At 40.4% G+C, this 21504-nt stretch overlaps 1 protein-coding gene across 1 annotated transcript in view; it reads right to left on the bottom strand.

Moving 5' to 3' along the window:
* Positions 1-21504, bottom strand: part of GPATCH2 (G-patch domain containing 2) — a 146429-nt gene that overhangs the window by 11699 nt on the left and 113226 nt on the right. Inside the window, exon 9 of the mRNA XM_066618931.1 lies at positions 11955-12037. Coding sequence (XP_066475028.1) covers positions 11955-12037 — 83 coding nt within the window. The remainder of the gene's footprint in view (positions 1-11954; positions 12038-21504) is intronic.

Here is a 21504-nt window from a genome sequence, read left to right as displayed (position 1 = left end):
AGCACTGACATAAGGGGATAGGATTGCAGCCTTAGTCACTATTTTTATTAAAGTGTGCATGTAGATATGGAAGAGTCCTATTGTACCTTTGTAAGACAGCATTATTTTATGCCAAATATCTTTTACTTAAAAACAGAAAAACTCAAAACCTAAACTGAATTTCTCACTTTTCTTTAACAACATTAATATGTGTGAATTTAACACATTTGCTACAGCAGGCCACCCCACAACTATTTTTTGCTTCTCCAGCCCTCCTGGCAGCCTTAAATCCTTTAAGTCCTTTCCTAGAAGGATCTCTTTTTGCTTGGACAATTTTTGCACTATGTGGCCTGATAACCCTGACCCCCTATCCTGGATCTCACTTATGCCTATCACAGCACAGTCAGTCTTTCTACCTTAAATTCCCAAGGAGCACTGCGGATGGTAATTCACTTGAGTAATTGGCTCAAGAGATGAAAATCTTGTATCTGCCTCTCTTAGCCACTAATCTATCCAGCTGACTGCAAGTCTAATTGGCAGCTTGTTTAGTAATTTGGCTCCTAAAGTGTTGTATTGATGTTGGATAAACAGCCAATGGAAAACGGGGAGATACATGCTGCTTTGCTTTATAACCTAGCGCACTTTCCTCCCATTCTCTAAAGGCTTTTAATATTCAGAGTATTCCTTTCAGTTCTCTATTTGTGGCTGCTAAACGAGCTAGCAAAATGCAAAGGTCTAAAACAGGCGGCTTTGATCTTGATACAGGGAAGCTGCGCTATCACAGTGTTGCTCTCAAAACCATAAGCTGTCTTGCTCTGCTGTTTTTCCTAAAGGACTCCCTAGAGCAGGGTAATTGCTGTGAATATTTTTTGTTAAAAACAAAACACAATCTGATGTTAAGACAGAAAGCAACATACCAGTTAACAAGTATATGAGAATTTAAAAGAAAAAATTGTCACAATTTTAAAAAACTTTTCAAGTCACCCAGGTAATTTACAATGTCTAATTTGTAAGTTCTTCTCGTTAATGCAGCATGTAAAAACGCAGCTTAATGGTTTACACTGAAGTTTCAAACACAACTGGCCTATTTTGTGGTACTCAAAGTAAGCCATTTCATGGCACATGTCTGAGTGCATGTGCTTTCTCTCTCTTTCAAACATACACATTGTGATTGTTCCCATTGGTCTGTTCTGTCAATGGAGTGTCAATGAAGGAGAATAAGTTCCATAAGGCTAGATCAGGGTTTATCAAACTGTGGGTTGGGACCAACTAGGTGGGTCGTGAGCCAATTTCTGGTGGGTCCCCATTCATTTAATAATAATAATAATAATAATAATAATAATAATGGTATTTATATAATGCCTTTCTTGGTCGTCAGATTTCTCCTCGGACTTTAATTCAAGGCGGTTTACGTAGCCAGGCTGTTCTAAATCCCTGTAGGGATTTTTACAATTGAAGAAAGGTTCTATCTTTCAAGAACTGCACAACATTTCAGATGGATCTTTTGTGGTCTGATATTTCTATATTTTATTTTTAATGTATTAAACTTGATGCTACCATGGTATGTGACTGCATTTGGGGAAATGTTACAGACCTGTACTTTTAACAAGCTACTATGTATATTCTTTTAACAATGACAGTAAATGGGACTTACTCCTGGGTTAGTGTGGATGAGATTTCAGCCTAGGATAGCTAAAAATTTTCCTGTTTGACAATGACACTTCCAGTCATGACATCACTTCCGGTGGATCCTGAGAGATTCTCATTCTAAAAAGTGGGTCCTAGTGCTAAAAGTTTGAGAATCACTGGGCTAGATAGTTGGCAATATGCAACTGCCAGCTTTACCATGAGCGTTGATTGGGTCTCCACCCCAGCAATAATTTTCTTTAAAAGTTTATTGCTTCTTTCCAATATTGCATCTGCGTGCATTTCAATGCTGAAATTCTTATGTTATCATTTATATTATCTGATGGGAACAGGCCATAGCTCAGTGGTACAGCATGTAATTGGTATCCCTGATTCATTCCTAGGCATCTCCAGTTAAACAAATCTCAGGTAACAGGACTGGGAACAATCTTTCCCTGAGAAACTGAAATGCTAAATGAACAAATGGAATACCAATTAGATACTAAACAAGTATTCAGTATAAGGCAGCTTCTTCTACCAACAAAGTTTCCTTCTGTTAGAAGCTACTTGAAATGTACCAAAGAGGATTTCTGATTTTCTCTCAAGTTTCATGTACACCTTGTGGTTAAACCAGAGGACTGGATTTAGGGAAAAAGCCTGCAGCAAATTCACAAAACACCAGAATGTAGTAATGCTTATGACATCTAAGCTTCTTCAAGATTCTGTAAATTGAGGGGACACATAATTCCTTTCTCAAACAGAATTAACCAGACTGGTCATACAATGCAAACAGGAATTTTTGCTTAATGCAAGAAATATGGAAGCTTTTCTCTAAAGTTTCCCAAGCAGAATTGGAACCACCCTCTCACGTCCAACGTGCTGAAAGTTTACTCCAGCTCATTCAGTCTTTTCTACATAAACAGTTCAGAAGGATGACCTTCACCACAAACTAGGCCTAGGCAACCTCTTCTGGAATTGTATAATCAGAATATTTTCAAATCATTTTGACACCACACATATTCAATTTTTAATCATCACCACATTAAACATCAACAAAATAGTTTTGCTGGCAATTTTTAAACGGAATGAAAACATTTAGCCTTTTGATTACCTTGTTAAGGAGAATCATGATGACCTTATAGCAGTACTTGATATCACACACCATAATTGAGAATCTGTCAGATTTTTCATTAAAACACATTCTTAAAAAAATAAATAAAATCGTGAGTTGATAAGTCATTTTAAAGTGCATCAGCCTGAAACGTGACATGTAGCGTACCAACCCAGACACAATATTGAAGCATTTAATTTGAACCAAGACAATAGACAAACTTCGAGCTACTGTTGTGTATCAGCATTTATTGTATTTCAGCTAGAAACTATTAAAAACATGCTTCAGCCATTTGTGTGTTCTAAGGGCCACAACACACACACTGAAATTATCACACTATTTGTATGTGAGTTCATTCTTCTTCCTATACAATGTGCTTACATTATAGCACTGTTTGTCCTGGATGCAATTTTTACAGTATTAAAAAAAGTGGAGGGGGGAAAGGTTAAACTACATAAAACCAATAGTTTGGTGCAGAACAGAAGCCATGTATGGTGGCTAGTGTTTTGTCAATAAGAGCAAATAACTCGCAACTAGGAAATGCTTCTGGAAAGGAAACACTGGGCAAAGCAATCTACCCTACAATCTACCCAGGGATGAGTCACAATAAGAACATAAGAAGAGCCCCAGGTTGGATCAGGCCAAACGCCCATATAGTGCATCTATCTGTATCTCACAGTGGCCCACCAAATGCTTTAGGGAGCACAGAAGACAGCAAGACGCAACCTGGTGCCATCCTCTGCATCTGGCATTCGGAGGTAGCCTACTTCTAAAATCAGGAGCTTGCACATACCTATCATGATTGTAACCCATGATGGACTTTTCCTCCAGAAATTTGTCCAATCCTCTCTTAAAGGCATCTAGGCCAGATACCATCACCACATCCCGTGGCAAGGAATTCCACAGGCTAATTACACACTGGGTAAAGAAATATTTTCTTTTGTCTGTCCTAACTTTCCCAACACACAATTTTAGTGGATGTCCCCTGGTTCTGGTGTTATGTAAGAGGGAAAAGAGTGTTTCTCTATCCAGTTTATCCATCCCCTGCATAATTTTGCATGTCTCAATCATGTCCCCTCTCAGGCACCTCTTTTTTATACTGAAGAGCCCCAAACATTGTAGCCTTTCTTCGTAAGGAAATAATAATTACCTTAAAATTAAAATGCATAATTTTGTATGTCTCAATCATGTCCCCTCTCAGGCGCCTCTTTTCTATGCTGAAGAGCTGCAAACATTGTAGCCTTTCTTCGTAAGGAAGGTGCCCCAGCCAAGTAATCATGTTGGTTGCTCTCTTCTGCACTTTTTCATTTACACTATATCCTTGTCAAGATGTGGTGACCTGAACTGGACACAATATTCCAGGTATGGCTTTACCATTGATTTGTATATTATAAATACTAGCCATCTAATTCTCAATACCTTTTCTAATGATCTCAAGCATGGAATTAGTCTTCCTCACCACTGCTGTGGTGTCACACATAAGTGTTACATTAGGTCGACACTTTCATCGAGCTGTCCACTACCACCCCAGATCTCTCCTGATCTGTCACAGACAGCTCAGAACCCATTAGCCTATATGTAAAGTTTTGATTCTTGGCCTCAATGTGCATGACTTTACATTTACTTACACTGAAACGCATCTGCCATTTTTCTGCCCTTTTTCCCAGTCTGGAGAGATCCTTCTGGAGCTCCTCACAATCACGTCTGGTCTTCACCACTCGGAAAAGTTTGGTGTCATCTGCAAACTTAGCCACCTCACCGCTCATCCCTGTCCCCAGGTCATTTATGAAGAGGTTGAAAAGCACCAGTCCCAGGACAGATGCTTGGGGCACACCATTTTTCACCTCTCTCCATTGTGAAAATTGCCCATTGACACCCACTCACTGTTTTCTGGTCTTCAACCAGTTCTCAATCCATGAGAGGACTTGTCCTCTAATTCCCTGACTGTGGAGTTTCCTCAATAGCCTTTGGTGAGGGACCATATCAAAAGCCTTCTGAAAGTCCAGATATATAAAATCCACAGCTTCTCCCACAAATGGATCTTTCACAAATCTGGTCCCATAATCTGGTTCATCCTCCTGGGAGTAGCTCTTCCCATCATCTTCCAACATTGCCATGTAGGAGGAATAATGGCAGCAGTGGTAATGGCACAGCCAGCTTCAACCTAATGAACTGGTGAGTACAGTTCTGTGAACATGTCTACATTAGAACAGTGTTATAATTACTCCTTATAGTGCTGTTTCACACAGTACTCTGCTTTCCAGGAACATATTCACAGCACTATCTGTGGCATTGTTGAACTTCTCATGCCTGGGAACTGACTTCTGTGTTTTGAAACTTGTTCACCATTTTTTGATATTCTTTTTGTATGAGGCTCAGAGGTGCGGAAGGAGGAGAACAGCAGAATAACATCTGTGGTTTAAATGCAGAAAGGGAGAGACTTGATGAGACCTGAGACCTCATTAGTCCAGCAATTCCTTTAGTGTAGGAACTAAGGTTTCTTTGGCCAGGTCACCTAATTTTCTAGGTTTCAAGGGCATGTTCATCAAGTCTAGAAAGTAACCTAATGTTTCACCCTAAACTCTGTAAAGCATTATCAAGGGAATGAAGAAAAATACAACTAAGCTGACACCTGGAAATCCTGAAACCTGCTAGGAGCAAAGATATCAAACTCTACTGCATGAAACAAAAAAGGCAAGTATCCCTGTCAAAAGTTAAAAAGAACCTTAAGCACAGAACATCTGCAACCTGCCTACAACAAAGCCTCCTCCCAGGGAGGTTTCAGGATTTCTGAGCGTCAGCTTAGTTGTATTTTTCTTTTTTCTCTTGACAATGCTCTACAGCAGTGTTTCTCAAACTGGGGGTTGGGACCCATCAGATGGGTCACAAACCATTTTCAGGTGGGTTCCCATTCACAAAATTTTATTTTTATTAGACTTGATGCTTCCATGACATGTGATTGCATTTGGGGAAATGTTACACAACTATACTTTTAACAGACTATTATGTATATGCTTTTAACAATGATAGTAAATGGGACTTACTCCTGGGTAAGTAACTGGGTAGGAATGAAGCCTAGTGTCAGGCCTTTGGCATCCCAGGCCTTAAATTGTTGTAAGCTAGGATGTGGTAGGAGGAACCTTGATGTCCAGGCCTGGTAAGAAATGTAAACAAAGGAACAGCAGCACTGTATAGGTATGTGATTAGCAATCAACTGCACCTGTGTTATGTGGGAGTCATGTGACCTGGGAAGATCTGTGCAGAGTCACGTAGGCTATGGTGGAGTGGTGCAATGCACCACTGGACAGCCAAACAGAATGGGTCACAAGACAGTCTTGTGATGATGAGGTCACCCTAATCTGATTGGCTGGCCCCGGTATATATGGGGGCAAGAACAGACCCCAAGTGTGGGTCATTGTGGTGGAGTTTCTGCGTGTCATGCTGCTAGTTTGTTCTGTGACTTGGACTGCTTATCATGACTGTGCCTTGCTGTATCCCTGACTTCTGGACTGTTTGCTGACTAATCTTCTGCCTGCTCCTTTACCAATACATGCTTCTGCAACAAACAAGCCTGTGTCTGCTTCTTTGGCTCTGTTTGGGATCGCCTGCTTCCTGTGCTATCTCCCTAAGCTCCCGTGCCACTCTGCTATCGGGAAAGCAAGGGCTATCCTCTCCTGCTGCCCTGACACCCAGGATTGCTTAACCCCCCCCCCCCACATTCCTGCTTGATGATGTTGCTTCTGGTTATGACTTCCGGTGGGTCCTAACAGATTCTCATTCTAAAAAGTGGGTCCCGGTGCTTAAAGTTTGAGAATCACTGCTCTGTAGAGTTTAGGGCAAAGTGTCAGGTTACTTTCTAGACATAGTGAATGTGACCTTGAAATTTGGAAAATGAATTTCTCATCACGTGAATTCCTATAGTATTTATTTCCTGGAACAAATTTGTGACTGTAGAGGAGTAATGAATTCCAACCAGGTTTTGTCATTTGAAGAAGACTATATGTAAATGATAGGCAATGCATGAGAAACATCCTTTGTTTCAGATAGTACACTCACTGGTTAGTTGCTGAAATGTTAAAAAAAAAAGGAACTTTATCATTGACTATAAAGTCAAGTGCTTCCCATTTCCATCCCCCCTAAAAACTCCAACAACCCCCCCACGTCAGATTAGAGCTCTATTGTTTTAGCTGTTGACTGGAATTATCTTCTAAAATTCACTTTCTTTTCTTTACTGCTGTAGTTCACCTTTACAGATGACATTTTTCAAACTATAAAATGCTCTTCGCTGCTAAAAGTTTCTTGCTTCAACAGTTTCTCATTGCTGTATGAGTAAATCTACATCCTTTGTTACTAATACACACAGCGCTACTGGTATGTGACTTTGTCTCAAGGCTGAGAACAGGCTATAAATTCAGAAATCAATAGCTAACTCTATCAATATTCATTTTACTTTTTCAATACAAAATACAAAGGTGAAAGAGCAGTAAATAAGCCAGAGCACTGAAATAAATTGGGTGTTCTTGTCACAATTAATAAATGTTTAACCAATAACACTTTTAGCTACAGTAGTCTACAGCCTTGTAACGTACCTGAAAGTACACAGTGGCACAGGTGCTGAATGTAGGATTCACAAACATACAAACATCTCATTCTAACAGTCTGTTAGTCCTGCCGTGCTATCTACCCTCCAAACATGCATAAATAAGTCCTTGCAACACGCTGCATACAAAGATAGGGAAAACCATTTGTCATTAACAGACAATTATGAATTTGGCAATGGAAACCTTCTCTTCATGTCTTGCTATGTTCAAAATTCTTCCCACTTTCTGTTACTATGAAGTAACATGCACTTTCACCTTAGCCTTTGGAATAAGGTGGAAAATAAACATCTAAATAAATAGAAAGATAAAATAACAAACCATATTTACATACCATTGTGAGGTGTGTACACCAATACAACATATATAATGTATATATGCAATCCTGTGACTTAAACACAAGTCATCTAACAGCCATCATTGCAACACTACACTGATGCACACTGACAGTGGCAGCCAGCATCAACTGCTAAATGGTATGGAAATATGGACAGGATGGGGAGAAGCTGACATACACCACATCTTTACCCCCTTCAGCTGACACACATGCCCAAATGCTGGCGCAGTGTTATTCCAATGTCAACGCTGGTGTAGGAACCGAAAAACTCAGATAACAAATAGGGAGGGAGAGCACCAAAAGATCTTGACTTCCATCACTCCCTCTGCCCCACACACTTTCCTATAGCCAAGCATAGCCAAGCATTAGCCAAGCTAATCAGACACATCAACTCCAGTAATGAAGCTCCTGCTAGGTAGACCATCACTTAGATAGATAGGGTGTGCAATGTGTGGCCTGGCTATCTCTCTCTAGTGTCATGTTATGCACACTTACAGCATTGGTGATGGGAATTGTGGGGAAAGGGCACTTTACAAATCAAAGGAGCAAACTGTGAAACAGCCACACTTTTGTGTTCCTCTTACAGATGTTCCTCCATCTCTGATATTTTTCTACAAAAACTTTGACTTGATCACACTTCTTGTCAATTGTTAGTAGATAGGCAGTCCTTCTCCCTATGCTAGTTGATTCTTGCATCAGCTGGCCTCATGATGGAACTCTGCAGAAGAGGGTACCACAGGAAGATCTTTTCCTTACTTTTAATCGCTGAAATAACTAAAGCTGCATTCCTATACACACCACCTTGGGAGTAAGTTCCACTGAAAACAATGGGACTTACTTTGGGGTAGACATGTAATGAATTGTGATGTTATTGCTATAAAATTGTGGTTAAGAAAAACAATAAGAATGTATAACTTTTCATACCATCATAACAAAATGAAAAAAGAATGCAGGCGTGTCAGCTTTCACAATCAGAATAAGACACTGCGTATGTGGGAAGCCCAGGCTAAAATGAATACTAAAGTTAATTTTAATCTGCTTTATATTCACCTACACCTTACAAAATGACTTCCTTTTGTCACTTCTAAGCTGCGAAGTTAAAATCACCTTGTAGAAATAATTATATTATCCTCTCCTCAGCCATTAAGCATTTTCTTTCTCACTACACATATGTTCAGAGTCTTAGAATCTGACCTAGACATTCTCTGTTTCCATATTACTGCCACTAAGGTGCTTTAGTAATATTTTTGAGACTGTTCTTGGTCTGTTTCTGTTACTGATGGCTGAAACACTGTGAAAATCAAAAGTCTGGAATACCAAAGGGAGCAGCTCCAGAGGACTGATAGAGAACAGTTGAAACTACATGTGTACACATGTTATGGAAAATATGGAATACAGTGACTTTCAAGCATATATAGGAACATATCTATATTGCAGCTGATGGTGAAGAGAATCTCATTTATAGTGTCTCATGTACAACACAAAAACAGGAATACTGATATATTTGGAAAGAAAAAAGATTTTCAGGTAAACTCAGGCTTTTTCATGGTTTCTGAGGAGTTAACTCAAATTCTTATGCTTCTTAGTAATATTAAATTTTCATATTAAACATATTTCATATTGTTTTTAGATTTTTTAATTATTGTAAATTGTTTTTAATGATTGTTTTTAATGTTGTATTTTTAAAGTGTTGTAAGCCGCCTTGTGTGCCCGTTGGGCAAAAAGGCGGGGCATAAATTAATAAAATAATAATAATAATATTAAACAGTCCTAACTAACCCCGCCCCCCATTGATGCAGCCATACCAATGGAGTACACTCTGCATCTTATGGTGGGGGCCAGTTATGGAGGTCTCCTCATGGCAAGGGAACTTTCATTCCCTTACATGGAGACATATTTCCACTGCCTGAGTAAGTCTACTTGGATATGCGCCAGCCGTTTTGCTGGTGTAGAACCGAGGAGAGGAAGGGAAAGAGGAGGAAATGGGAATAGGATCCTGGTTCCCAACCGTATTGGCGCTGCTACCCACCTGGTCTTCTTTGCTGGGTCAAGTCGCTCCTGCTGGTGCTGGGGAGCCCTCTTCTGCATTGACTTGGGACAGCAACACATTGTACTGGCTTTTGCGGGTCACAGAATGACCCACAAAGCCTCTCAAAGCCACTTCCAGTTTTCAGAGGCAAACCAAAATTGTCTCCGAAAAACGGAAGTGGGTTTCAGAGGCTTCTGCAGGACATTCTCAGGCCTGCCATCTCAGTGTGACCCAGAAGAAGCATCTGGGGCTGCCCAATGATTCTGGAGTAGCTTCTATTTTGAATCATTCTGACACAAGCGCAGGCGGGAGGGCCCAGCCTGTGACCCACCTTGCATGGGCTTGTGACCCACCAGTGGGTTGTGACCCACAGTTTGGAAAAACCTGAACTGAATGGTAAAGTTCAAGCTCTATGTGATAGGTACTATACAGAACATACATAAGGAATAGCCTCTGACAAGAAGGCTTACAATCTAAGACTATGAAGCAGGATTCAGATGCCGTTTTCTGTCACGTGTGCAGTATTGACATTACTTTGCAATTGTCATGCTTCGGAATCAGGACTGGCTTTTGCGTGTCACAAGCCAGTACAAGCAGGACTAGGGAAGGTCCAGTGCCACAGAGAGTCCACACTTAATGCTTTTTAGACAAAATCTAGTTTGTACAAAAGAACAGTGACTGGGCAATCTATTGTGCACTGAATCTGTTTAGATAAATCAGTCCCATGATCACAAAACAACTGCAAATGCTTGTTGGGGATAAAAACTATTCAGCTGAATTCATAGAGACATATATGGTTGAAAAGGGAAGGCCAGGCCTGGTGGAGTGATGAGAAAAGAGTAGGGGAGGAGCAAGTATGGTAAAGGTGAGGCTAAGTTATGTTATAGTGGTGGAAGGAAGAAGAGACAATGTTGGCTGGACAAATACATCCATTCTTTCAAGCTCAGGACTGTCTAAGTCAGAAATTTAGAGATCATTCAAAGATAAAGTTGCAAAATTACACAATAAACAATTTCATTTACTGCTATGCATTCACTTCTTGCTATAAAAACTGTGCCTGAAGCTGGAAACATTGAGGGGACAAAGCTTAAAGGTAGGCAATCATAAAAAAAAGAAGTCCACAGAACGGTTCTATGGGGTTTAATGTAACAAAATCAAAAACTACCTCTTTGCTTTTGCCAACAAACCAGAGGAAATGTAGCAAGATTGGGGCAGCCAATCTTGGGGATTAAGGTTATTATAGGCTATGAATTAGTGAATTAGAAAATCAGATACCTAGAGAGATTAGATTGTGAATTAGAAGCCCTCCTAAAACCCTTAAAAAGAAGAGATGGGGAAAAAAATAAGACCAAATAATAAGACTGGAAAATATTCACAATAGCCACAATTGGAGGCAGTGTGCTGAAGCGAGTTAAGTTAGTACCACTTTAATGTATTCATTTTTACATACAGAAATTGGCTATGAAGAACTAATCAGAGCCAGTTAGTGATAGGATATGGGATAAACCACACCAGTTTTTTACATTGTTCTTAGAGTCAAATCACAGCAGTTTTTTTTTTATACAGGCACAGCCTTTCTATACACGGATTTTTTATACACGGATTTGACTCAACACAAATGGCTCCTGCAAATGAGAATGAATATACTGATCCCTGGAGAAGGGGAAAAATGCATCCCTTTAAAACCAACTTAAAAAACTGAACAGTCCTTTAACAATAGCCTCCTTAATGAGAGAGAGAGAGAGAGAGAGAGAGAGAGAGAGGGCAGCTGGCTGACAATCCATCAATCCTTCTCTCTCCAGGCGAACCCTCCCTGTGAGCATGTGAAAGAAAGGTGATCACTTTGCATTGGTGAAGGGAGGGGTTGAGTGAGTGAAGTGCCTTTGTAAGGATTGTCTTCTTTGCGCCTTCGTAAGGATTTGATGGATTGTCTTCTTAATTACTCTTATCTTATATCACAAAGGTCAGCAAGGCTGTTTTTAAATCACTGGAGCAAAGAAACTTTGTTTTTTAAATTGATTTGCTATAGTGCTTTTTTTGCCATCCATGTGATTGCTTGGAACGGAACCCATGCGAATAATGAGGCTCAACCTGTACATACCTTAGGAACTACCTTAGGAATGTGTCAACTATTAAAACATGCTACAAAACATTTTGCCAACTGTCTGATGTCCGGTTCTATTCAAGTAAGCACCAATGGATTAAAGCTTTCTCTGCCCATGTTATTTTGCAGACTTACAATTTCTGGTATGTTGCACAGTGAAATCTGCTTACCGGTGGGTCCTGGCAGTGGTGCAGCTTTTCTCCTTCGTTTGATATCCCCCATACATAAGGATCCTAAATGGACACTTGTTTGTCTGAAAGCAATTACCAGAGAGATCTATTAACAAAACAGTAAGGAAAATATCGGAACAGAATAATTAACATAATACATTCCGCACTTTAGTTAACACAGTCTCAATAAAGATGAAGTTGCCTGTTGGAATCCTTCTTATACAGAAACCTAATTAAGTTTGTTGACAAGCACTCAGGGCGAAAATGCAGTATAAATCGCTTCTGGAATAAATAATGTAAAGGGAATGCTTTTAATTTTTCAAAACTGGCAATCTTTTGGACTCAACGTAAAATGAAATACTGATGCTCCCGACAAGAAAATGGGCAAGATTAATGATCTACAGTGATCACAATATTGTTGGTGAGTTACCAGTTGGGTACTAATGCCTGCTGTTGGAACAACATTTATTACAGCAAAAACATCATCAGTTTTTCTTTAAAGTAACAAGCAGCCTTCACAGGATATAAATTTGTGACAAAGCCCTCTTATTTTCAAATGCCTTGTGAATTTGAAAATAAGACATGTGAAGAAAAGTATTCTGCTTCACTCTAACACTGTTTATCACTAATTGTCATATTAGCATATTTTGTGGTAAATAATTCCATGTTAATTATGCACTATATGAAGAGGTACGCCTATTTATCTGCCCAGTAGACACTTGCAATCTATTTCACTGGGTGATCCAGAATTCTAGTATTGAAGGAGGTACTTAAAAAAAAATCATTCTGTCTTCACAATGTTCATAACATTGTAACATTCTCACTGACATACCTTGGAAAGTTTTTTTTTACCCATCTCTTTATCCTTTTACCTAAGAGGAATCTGGTGTGCCTTGATTAGATGGAGTTCTAATTACTCCAGTTTTATCACTGAGACTGAATCTGCCCTAAAATTCCAGCTCAGGGAGGAAGGAAATTCACATCAGAACTGAAGACAAGGGAAATGTACAAACCTGACCTGACAGAGCCATCAACTTTAAGAGGAATGTGCAGGAGAGAGCTGCTGAACCCTGTATGTACTTTACCTCTCCTCCACATGTTGCTCCAGCTCTTTTTCTCCATTCTCAGATCTATTAGAGGAAGATGAGACAAGAAAAAAGCAGCGGGAGCAACAGACCTCATGGAGATAAGGTGCAAGAGGGAGAAAGAATTCTGCATCCCATATATTCCTTTCATTAAGAACCTCACCTCCATTCCATAAACAAACAGGGTGAAACATGAGAAACAAAGCATGTCTTATACCATCACGTGTCTTCAAAGCATGTCAACGGGTAGCCTTCATTTGCGTTCAACTAGCAGGTTATTACATTTTTCAATATCATGCAATTAAGTGTAATTATTGTCCTTTGTTGCTCATACTTTGGGGATCACAGAAGACTGGTCACATGGTCCTCAGGAAATAAACTAGTTATCTATTATGTTCTACAATTTATGTTACATCAGCCATGCTTCAAAGAGGTTTAAAGTAAAATGTAAAAGATACCAAACTGAAAATAAGACCTTGCAGATCTACTAAAGTCACATCTTAAATTGGTTCCAAAATGACTGTCCACCTATAAAAAATAGTACAGTATATGAAATTGAATAGAATGTACACAAAGAAACATTAAGCCTTCCTTTCCACAACAGCTCCTAATATTATTACAGGGTCAGACAGAGACTTCTGGACACAGCTCATACTATAATGGAATGCAGTATTTGTTAGGATTGGTATAATGAAGAGAGCTTGAGAAGGAATGAAAAGGTGGGAAACAAGAATTCAATAGGATGAAAGACAGAAATTAATAAAGTCAGCCAATTGAACCTGAAGACCCTAGCTTCAAGAATAACAGCTAGCTGTGCTTGAGTAATTCTGCGCTCATTGATTATCTGTTACATTGCTTTGAGATAGCTAGATTATTGATCAGTTAGATTATGGAACTTGGATCTCCCCTTCCTGCTTCTCTATCGGCACCTGCAATGGAGCTGCAACAAATAACACTAAGTAAGGACTACTTTGTTATTGTTATCACCCTGTGCCTAGAACATAACAGTTACTTTTTAATTTAAAATCAATGGATGTCTGAAAGGTAGCTGTGTTCCTTCAGCATAAATGAATCATTTGTCTCTGCAAAGTACAATAACCTGATCACTAGACAAGGGGAGAGCAATTTTCTATTTTTGCAACTATTTTGAGGAAAAGCAGTGAGATTTTCTCTGCCAGAAACAATTAGGATTATTACAAAGAACTAAAAGGCAACAGCTTGTAATACTGTGAAAATTCCCCCTCCTTTCTGACAAGTCAATCAATTAGATGTGATCAAAATCAGTCAAAAAATTATGGGCTTCTTTGCATGTTATCAACTCACAGTGAAAACTGCACGTCCACAAGATGTACAGTTCTGTTCCCTTCCTTACAAATTCTAACATGCAAAAAAAGTATGCTATGAACAGTTCTCAGCTGTCCCTGAAGCCTATGCATCTTCTTCCTGGAGAAACGTGAGAGTTCCAATTTGTAGTGGAAAGCAAAAAAGTAAGTCTATTTGTGCATCAAGCTTGCACCCCAACTGTTGCATGCAAAGAAGATCGAATGAAAAATGTACTATGAAATAATTCTTTTCATTTCAAGCGATAGTGCAGTATTGCTTTCCACAGAGATTTTCCTCTGCATTGAGAGAAATCAATCCCCAAAAAACTAATAGGCTATATGCTCTGTCTTCATTCATCAAAGGGCCTAGAAGACATCCAAAATGTGAGAGCCACTACAGGTCTGCCTTTTCTCTGGGGTTATATGGACATGAGAATATTAAGAAAGCATTTGAAGTCTATTTGGATGAAGGCTTGTTTATGGAGCTTTGAAGTCTGAGTCTACTATATCCTTGAGAAGAAACAAGGCGACAAGTCAACTTTATTTAGCAGAAATATTAGTGTCTCTCCTGATTTATTGACATACACATTTTGATTCCTAAGTTCTTTCACTGGGATAAGGCAAAAACAATCTGACCAGCCCTGCCAAACTGTTCCTTAATATGAAGCCACATCCTTGAAGAGCTATTTCCCAGATTCCTCTCTACAGTACTTATCCATAGCTTGCTGCAAGCTATCATTTATAAATAGTGTTCATGCAGGAAACTAGGCATGCTTTTTGGCAGGGGGGATGGAACTTGTTAAGACCACCTTGCCTGAAAACTTGGCTGTTGACGTGCTGATGACAGGGACTCGAGCAAGTCGTGTCAGAGGCAATAATTTTATAGAAAAGACAACAGGAACTTGTCGCCTCATTGTATGCATTTACAAACAGGGTTTTCCAGAGTATTAGGCCTAGTTAAAACTGCCCCCTGGATAAAAAGTGTTCCCGAGCAGCCTCAGACAAGCTTGGGAGACAAACAGATGTGACTATGGTCCCTGGCATTTGGCAAGAACACTCACTGTCACAAAGAAAAATATAAGCCTGGACAGGGCATCAGCTGCACAACAGTGAAGCAGGCCTGCAAGTGTCACGGCAGCGGCAAAGTTGTGGCAGAGGGAAAGAAAAGGGCTGCAAAAGCCAGACTGGTGTGAACTTAGACTGGTAGGCCACAATTTTATTTATTTATGTTATTGTCATGTCTTCCCCTATTAAGTGAATAAACAGCAATTATAGAAGATGGGGAACACCACTGCCAAATTTTAAAAGATGCCCTTTCCTTTTTACCTCTAAGGCTAGGAACTTATTTTCTAAACTATGTATACATAATTACATTAAAAAAAACATAAGGGGTGCTTTTGAAAGATGTAGAACTAGGAAAATTCACAATGATAAATGTGCTATTGCCATTAGCAGCTATTGATGTGACATCAGGCTTTGTTTTGTTTTGCGGATTTATCAGTATATATTGCATCTGTTATTTGATGTGGACATTTTCTCGGCTTTCTTCCCAGTTGAAAGTCTCTTTCCTTTACAATTTAATTTCACACTGTTATGTTGCATGGCAAATAATATTTCCTTTAACTTCCTCAAACAGCTATGGCCATCACTGGGCTTTAAAATGCTAAGAAAATGCTCTGTTAAGTGAAATACAGCATATGAGTTCAGTTATTATTTTCAGGGTCCAAATGAAGGGCACTCATTTTGCTCCCTCCCAGGTGAGATTGTGTAGTAACCTAATGGTTTTTACTCTTTCTCTGCTTAGACGCAGCACAGATCTCTTGCTTCAACAAACATAATTAAGGGTAAGATACAATCCCCTCTAAGAATCTTCATCTTCAATTTCAAATATTTTGATTTTATTAAACATTCACCTCCAAATTTGTATTTACTTATCAAGAAACATATTTTTGATTGCTAAACTTGCATGGATCTCTAAGAGTTACACAGATATATTCATCCTATAATCGATAGAGATTATCTCTCTTTGTGTATGTGGAGAAACCTCATACACATTTCCAGGTATTAAGATGGTACAAAGGCTTGCCATGTACTCACAGGACACATATTTCCTAAACGCATATATTTTGCACTAAGGCACACAATCACTTTCAAACATGATGCAGCTATATACTTTCATACTTCACAAAGAATACGTTCATGAAGGAGGAGTGTCATGTGCTTAATTCCTAAACCAGCTAACTAAAACTGCAAAATTCTTCTCACTAAAAACTTCTTCGGAGAATAGGTGTGATTCAACAGCCTTTTCAAAAACATCTTTATGATGATGGCATAGACAAAAATGGTATACTGTGTGTTAAGATGGTGGCTGTGAAATGCACCTAGAGCTTTACTCTCTTCACCACTTCTGTTGGAATTAATTCAGATTTCTGAAAGGGTCATAAGCTTTTCTTTTAGAGTACAGATTCCTTAATGATAACATGAGGTAGACAGATGAGGGTAAATAGGTGTAAATTAAATCAAGAGAAAATAGAGGTACTGTTAGCTAGGAGAAAGATGACCTGAGATATGGAGTGTTGTATCATTTTAGACGAGGTAGGACTTCCCCTAAGAAGCAGATCTGCAATTTGGGGGGGACGAGACTCAACCTGGATGCAACCTTGATCCTGGATTGTCAGGTATCAGGATGACTGATAGTACCAACTAGCTTTGGCTGGTTCACCAACTATGTCCTTAAATGGATCAGACAGACATGTCTATGGTTACTCACACACTTTTAGAAACTACACTGGACTAATGTAATGTGCTGTGTGTGGGGCTATCACTGAAGACTGCTTGGAAACTTCTGTTAGTACAGAACATAGCTATTAGGCTCCTCACAGGAGGAAGGGGATGTAACCATGTCACACATCTGTTAATTCACCTTCACTAAGGGCGCAATCCTAACCAACTTTCTAGCACTGGCATAGCTGTGCCAGTGGGGCATGTGCTGCCTCCTGCAGTTGGGGGGCAGTCATGGAGGCCTTCTCAAGGTAGAGCAATGTTTGTTTCCTTACCTTGGAATTGCACTGCCCTAATATCAGTGCTGGAAAGTTGGTTAGGATTGTGGCCTAAGTGTGTACTTCCAAGCACAATGAGCAGGGGATGATTTATAACTCTCTAAGGCTGCAATCCTATCCCCACTTACCCAGGAGTAAGCCCTATTGCCTATAATGGAACTTATTCCAGAGTAGATTGGAATTGGGCTGTAAATGGTTTAGGACTCAGATACTTGAAGGATAGTCTCCTTCTTTGCATAAGACTGGCCACCCCATGAGTTTGTTTCCATTGAGTAGGATAGGTTTACAGCCTGACTGGACACAATGGGTTTACTTCTAATAACACCGTTTTTCAAACACCTCTATCCCCAAGGCAATCACAGGTTGCCCTATAGTGTGCACTATTGCCTTTTGACTTTCAGCTGGTGGTGGCCCACAACAGGGCCATTTCTGTTGGGGCCTCTGGAATTCTCTCCCCCTCAAACTTGGGACTGCCCTCTCTGTAATGTCCTTCCACTGGGGTCTGGAAACCTTTTCATTTTGCAGTGCTTTTAGGATGCGACTGTTTTATTGTACTGTTTTTAATTGATTTTTTTTTATTAGTAAGTTGCCATGAGCTCTAGGAAGAATGGAAAGGCAGGATATAAATCTTTTAAATGAACAAGTAAACTTCAGATGAATTTGGTGCTGAGAGAAGCAATGAAAAAGTTAACTATTGAACTTTTGTGCAGTTGTTCCGTAAAAGCTTTTGTTCTAGTACATCTCTGAAAACATGTTTAACACCTTTTTTTTCTTTAATTTTACTCTGCACTGCACTACTCTGCTATGCTTAACAACTCTTTTAACCCAACTAGAATAATGAATTTCTGTGAAAACAGCAACAGGACTCTGGCACAGTATCAATGAATTCCTGCAGATGGCTGTAGAACCCTTTGGTTTTTATCCCTGTTGGATGCTGCAGTTAGTCTGTAGGCATCAGAGAGTTTGTTTCAGAGATGGTCTCAGAAGGATAATGTAAAATGGATGGAGTTGAGTGCTCTTCACCTCAAAAAGGACAGAAAAGCATTTTTGATAAAGGATAAATTTATTTTGTTATTTGAGAGGCTAGAATGCTGCTCATTCAGAACACAAAATGGCCTCTTTAGGCAATTTTAGCAAGCTGCCAGCGCATTTATTAAGAAAGATTACATGGCACATAACAAGAGTTCAGTTCAAAATGATTCAGTGATTCTGACCAACATGATTCAAAAGAAATGACCATTTTAGTTATGAACACCCCTGATGCACAGGAATGCAATAGTGACTAATGTTAGTGAGAGAAGTTATTGGAAAAAAAGATGCAGAATAATGTATTCTCTAGAACACTGGTTCTCAGGCTATACAGGGCTGAAAACTACAATAAAGCATCACACAGCAAGCTCTAGTAATGATAGTTTCTTTGAATAAACACTGAGGAATTCAAAACAAAAATGTTATAATCAAAGAACCTACAAGATCAATTTCATTGGAACCTAATGCCCCAAACTCTGCTTCAACAATCTCTTCTAGGAGCATGAGTCTGTTGAGTGTGTGCCCAATATAAAATATTGTTTTCGGTGGAGTAAAGATAGAATGTTATGGGGCAAACAGGCATGGGAAAATACACACATATAGATCACTGACATAACATCACAATGCATGGTCATAGGAGAGAGGCAGGGGCAGGTTGGTGGGCACACAATTTCATATCCACTACATATTGTTGTACTCAGTTTGTCAAATGTGTGCATAAGTTCCAAGAAGTGTATAATTATGTCTTAAGTATTAAACATAAATCATAATGATCAATGTAAGGGACTGTTTTGTGGCAGAAAAGCTCAAGCTCACAGTATAATACATATCAGGAGCAACTTGATTAACAAGTATATTATTGCATATTCATTACTGCCAACCTGTTAAATCTCATTGGCACACTTGTCAGGGCTACACAAAGGTTGTTCGACACTGGAATGTATCCTTGCCTTCACAGCCATGCCCTTTCCTAGATCCTGTAGCTTTCATTTGTTGTTCAGATTCCTTTGATATTCCTGCCCCTACAGCTCATAAGATGTGAAAGAAGGATGCATGAATGACTTGTGCTTTCCTACTTCATGTAAGGGGGGGGGAAGAGATGCATATATGCCATATGGTGAAAGGCGTTTCCTCTTCATGGTGTGGGTCAAACAGCACACCCTGCTATGGGCCACATATTCATCTCTACCTATTCTGAAAAAATACCTGGAAACATTGGGGTACAAGGGGAATGAAGAGTATTTCCTTCTTTTCTGGCTTCCATGTTTCATGTTGGTCTCCCTGTGATGCCCATCTCAGGGCCCGACCCACTACCCTCAAAGGAGGGACTTCATTTTCTCTTGGTTGGGTCGCTATGGACTTACCCGATTGCAGAAGCACACATGAAATCTTCTGTAGCAGTATACCTAGGCAATTTATTCTGGTAATAGACTTTACATTCATACATATGTCACAAGGGACTATACAGATACTTTTAACATGACTGCCTCCTTTGTTGTCTGCTGCCCGGGCCTCTTGGGGTGAGAAAACCTACAAATGTCCCTACAGTTGGGCTGGTCCTGCCTCGTGGATATTCTCTCCTGGGTGCGGTGGTTGTGCCTGCCTTGGTTCCTGGCAGGCTGGGGGACGGACGGACTCCTCACTGTTACCCCCTTGGGGCTGGCTGAGGTAGCTGTGGGTTGCTGGGCTCCTTCCTGGCTGGCTGGGGTAGGTCCCCAGTGTTGCCACAGTGGCAGCTGCTGGTGCTGTCTGAGCCCTTGCCGGGCTGGGGAAGATCCCCTGAGTTGCCCCTGTGGGACTGGTGATACCAGTGGGACCGCCCCCTCGGGCACCCAGTAGCCCAAGCTGCTAGGGGATGGTTTCCTCCCAGGGCTGGTCCCGGTTCATGATCCTCCAGGGATTGGGGCCGGTTTCCTGAGGGTGGAGTTATTCCATCCCCTTCTGGGTCAGGGGCAGGCAGGGGTAAGGCAAAGGGGTTGCCAAAGCTACCCCTGGCTGTCCTCCTTAGGCTTCTGCTTGAGGAGGAGTAACCTCTTCCTTTTATAGCCGAGACCCTTATGAGCCTCCCCACTGGCTCAGGAGGCTCTGCCCCTTCCTGTTCCCACCCTGGCCCAAGATCTTGTAAGGTTTCAGGCCATATGGAGGCCTAGCTGGATGACTCTGTGCTGGCTACCCAAGTGGCTTGGCTGAGCGGTCACTTTTGGCCAGTGCCCCACCCTGTGGGTGTGCACTCAGCCTCAAGACCAGGAACTAAGACCACAGAGCAAGCAGTTGCATCAACACAGCTAGCACTTCCCCAGCCAGGGTTCCCCTGACCGGCCAGTCCGTGGTCTCAAGCCAGCGGTCAGGTGCAATCCCGTCCCGAGACAGGGATCCTGGTGACACTCCCCAACTCTTTGTATTTTTCATCTAGGTTTTCATTTCTCTTTTCTTAGGTTTAATTTCTATAGGACAAAGGATCCTAGGAGAAGATCACAAGTGGAGAATGAAATTGATAGCTGTCTCTACTTCCTTTTTCCCAGCATCTGATAATCAGTCACATATTGCTTCTGAAGTATGAACATTCCAATTTGAAAATCATGACTAGTAGCTCTTGACAGATCCATCCTCCATAAACAATTGTATATAGGACAGAATTATGACAACTGAGGGTTTTCCCAAGCCAACTGTGTGGAAATTCTTATGTACATTGGCTAAGATTCTGCTCTTCATTACATCTGAGCTCCCAAGGAAAGCAGGAGGGACCAGCAGCAAGAACATAAGAAGAACTTTGCTGGAAGAGGCCAGAGGCCTATCTACTCCAGCTTCCTGTGTCTCACAGAGGTCCACCAAATGCCTCAGGGAGCATACAAGGCAGCAGAAGACCTTCATCCTGGTGCCAAACCCTTGCACCTGGCATTCAGAGACAGCCTAATTCTAAAAACTAGGAGGTTTCACATACCCATCAAGGCTTGAAAAAAGTGTGGAATTCACTGCCCTGAAACCTCACTGCTGTAGAAACCTTGATGTGATGGAAAAGCACTGCACTATTATCAGTCTGATTTATGTTGCCTTA

This window comes from Tiliqua scincoides, chromosome 1, assembly GCF_035046505.1.
Source record: "Tiliqua scincoides isolate rTilSci1 chromosome 1, rTilSci1.hap2, whole genome shotgun sequence".
NCBI lineage: Eukaryota > Metazoa > Chordata > Lepidosauria > Squamata > Scincidae > Tiliqua > Tiliqua scincoides.
This window is presented reverse-complemented; position numbering and strand designations above follow the sequence as displayed.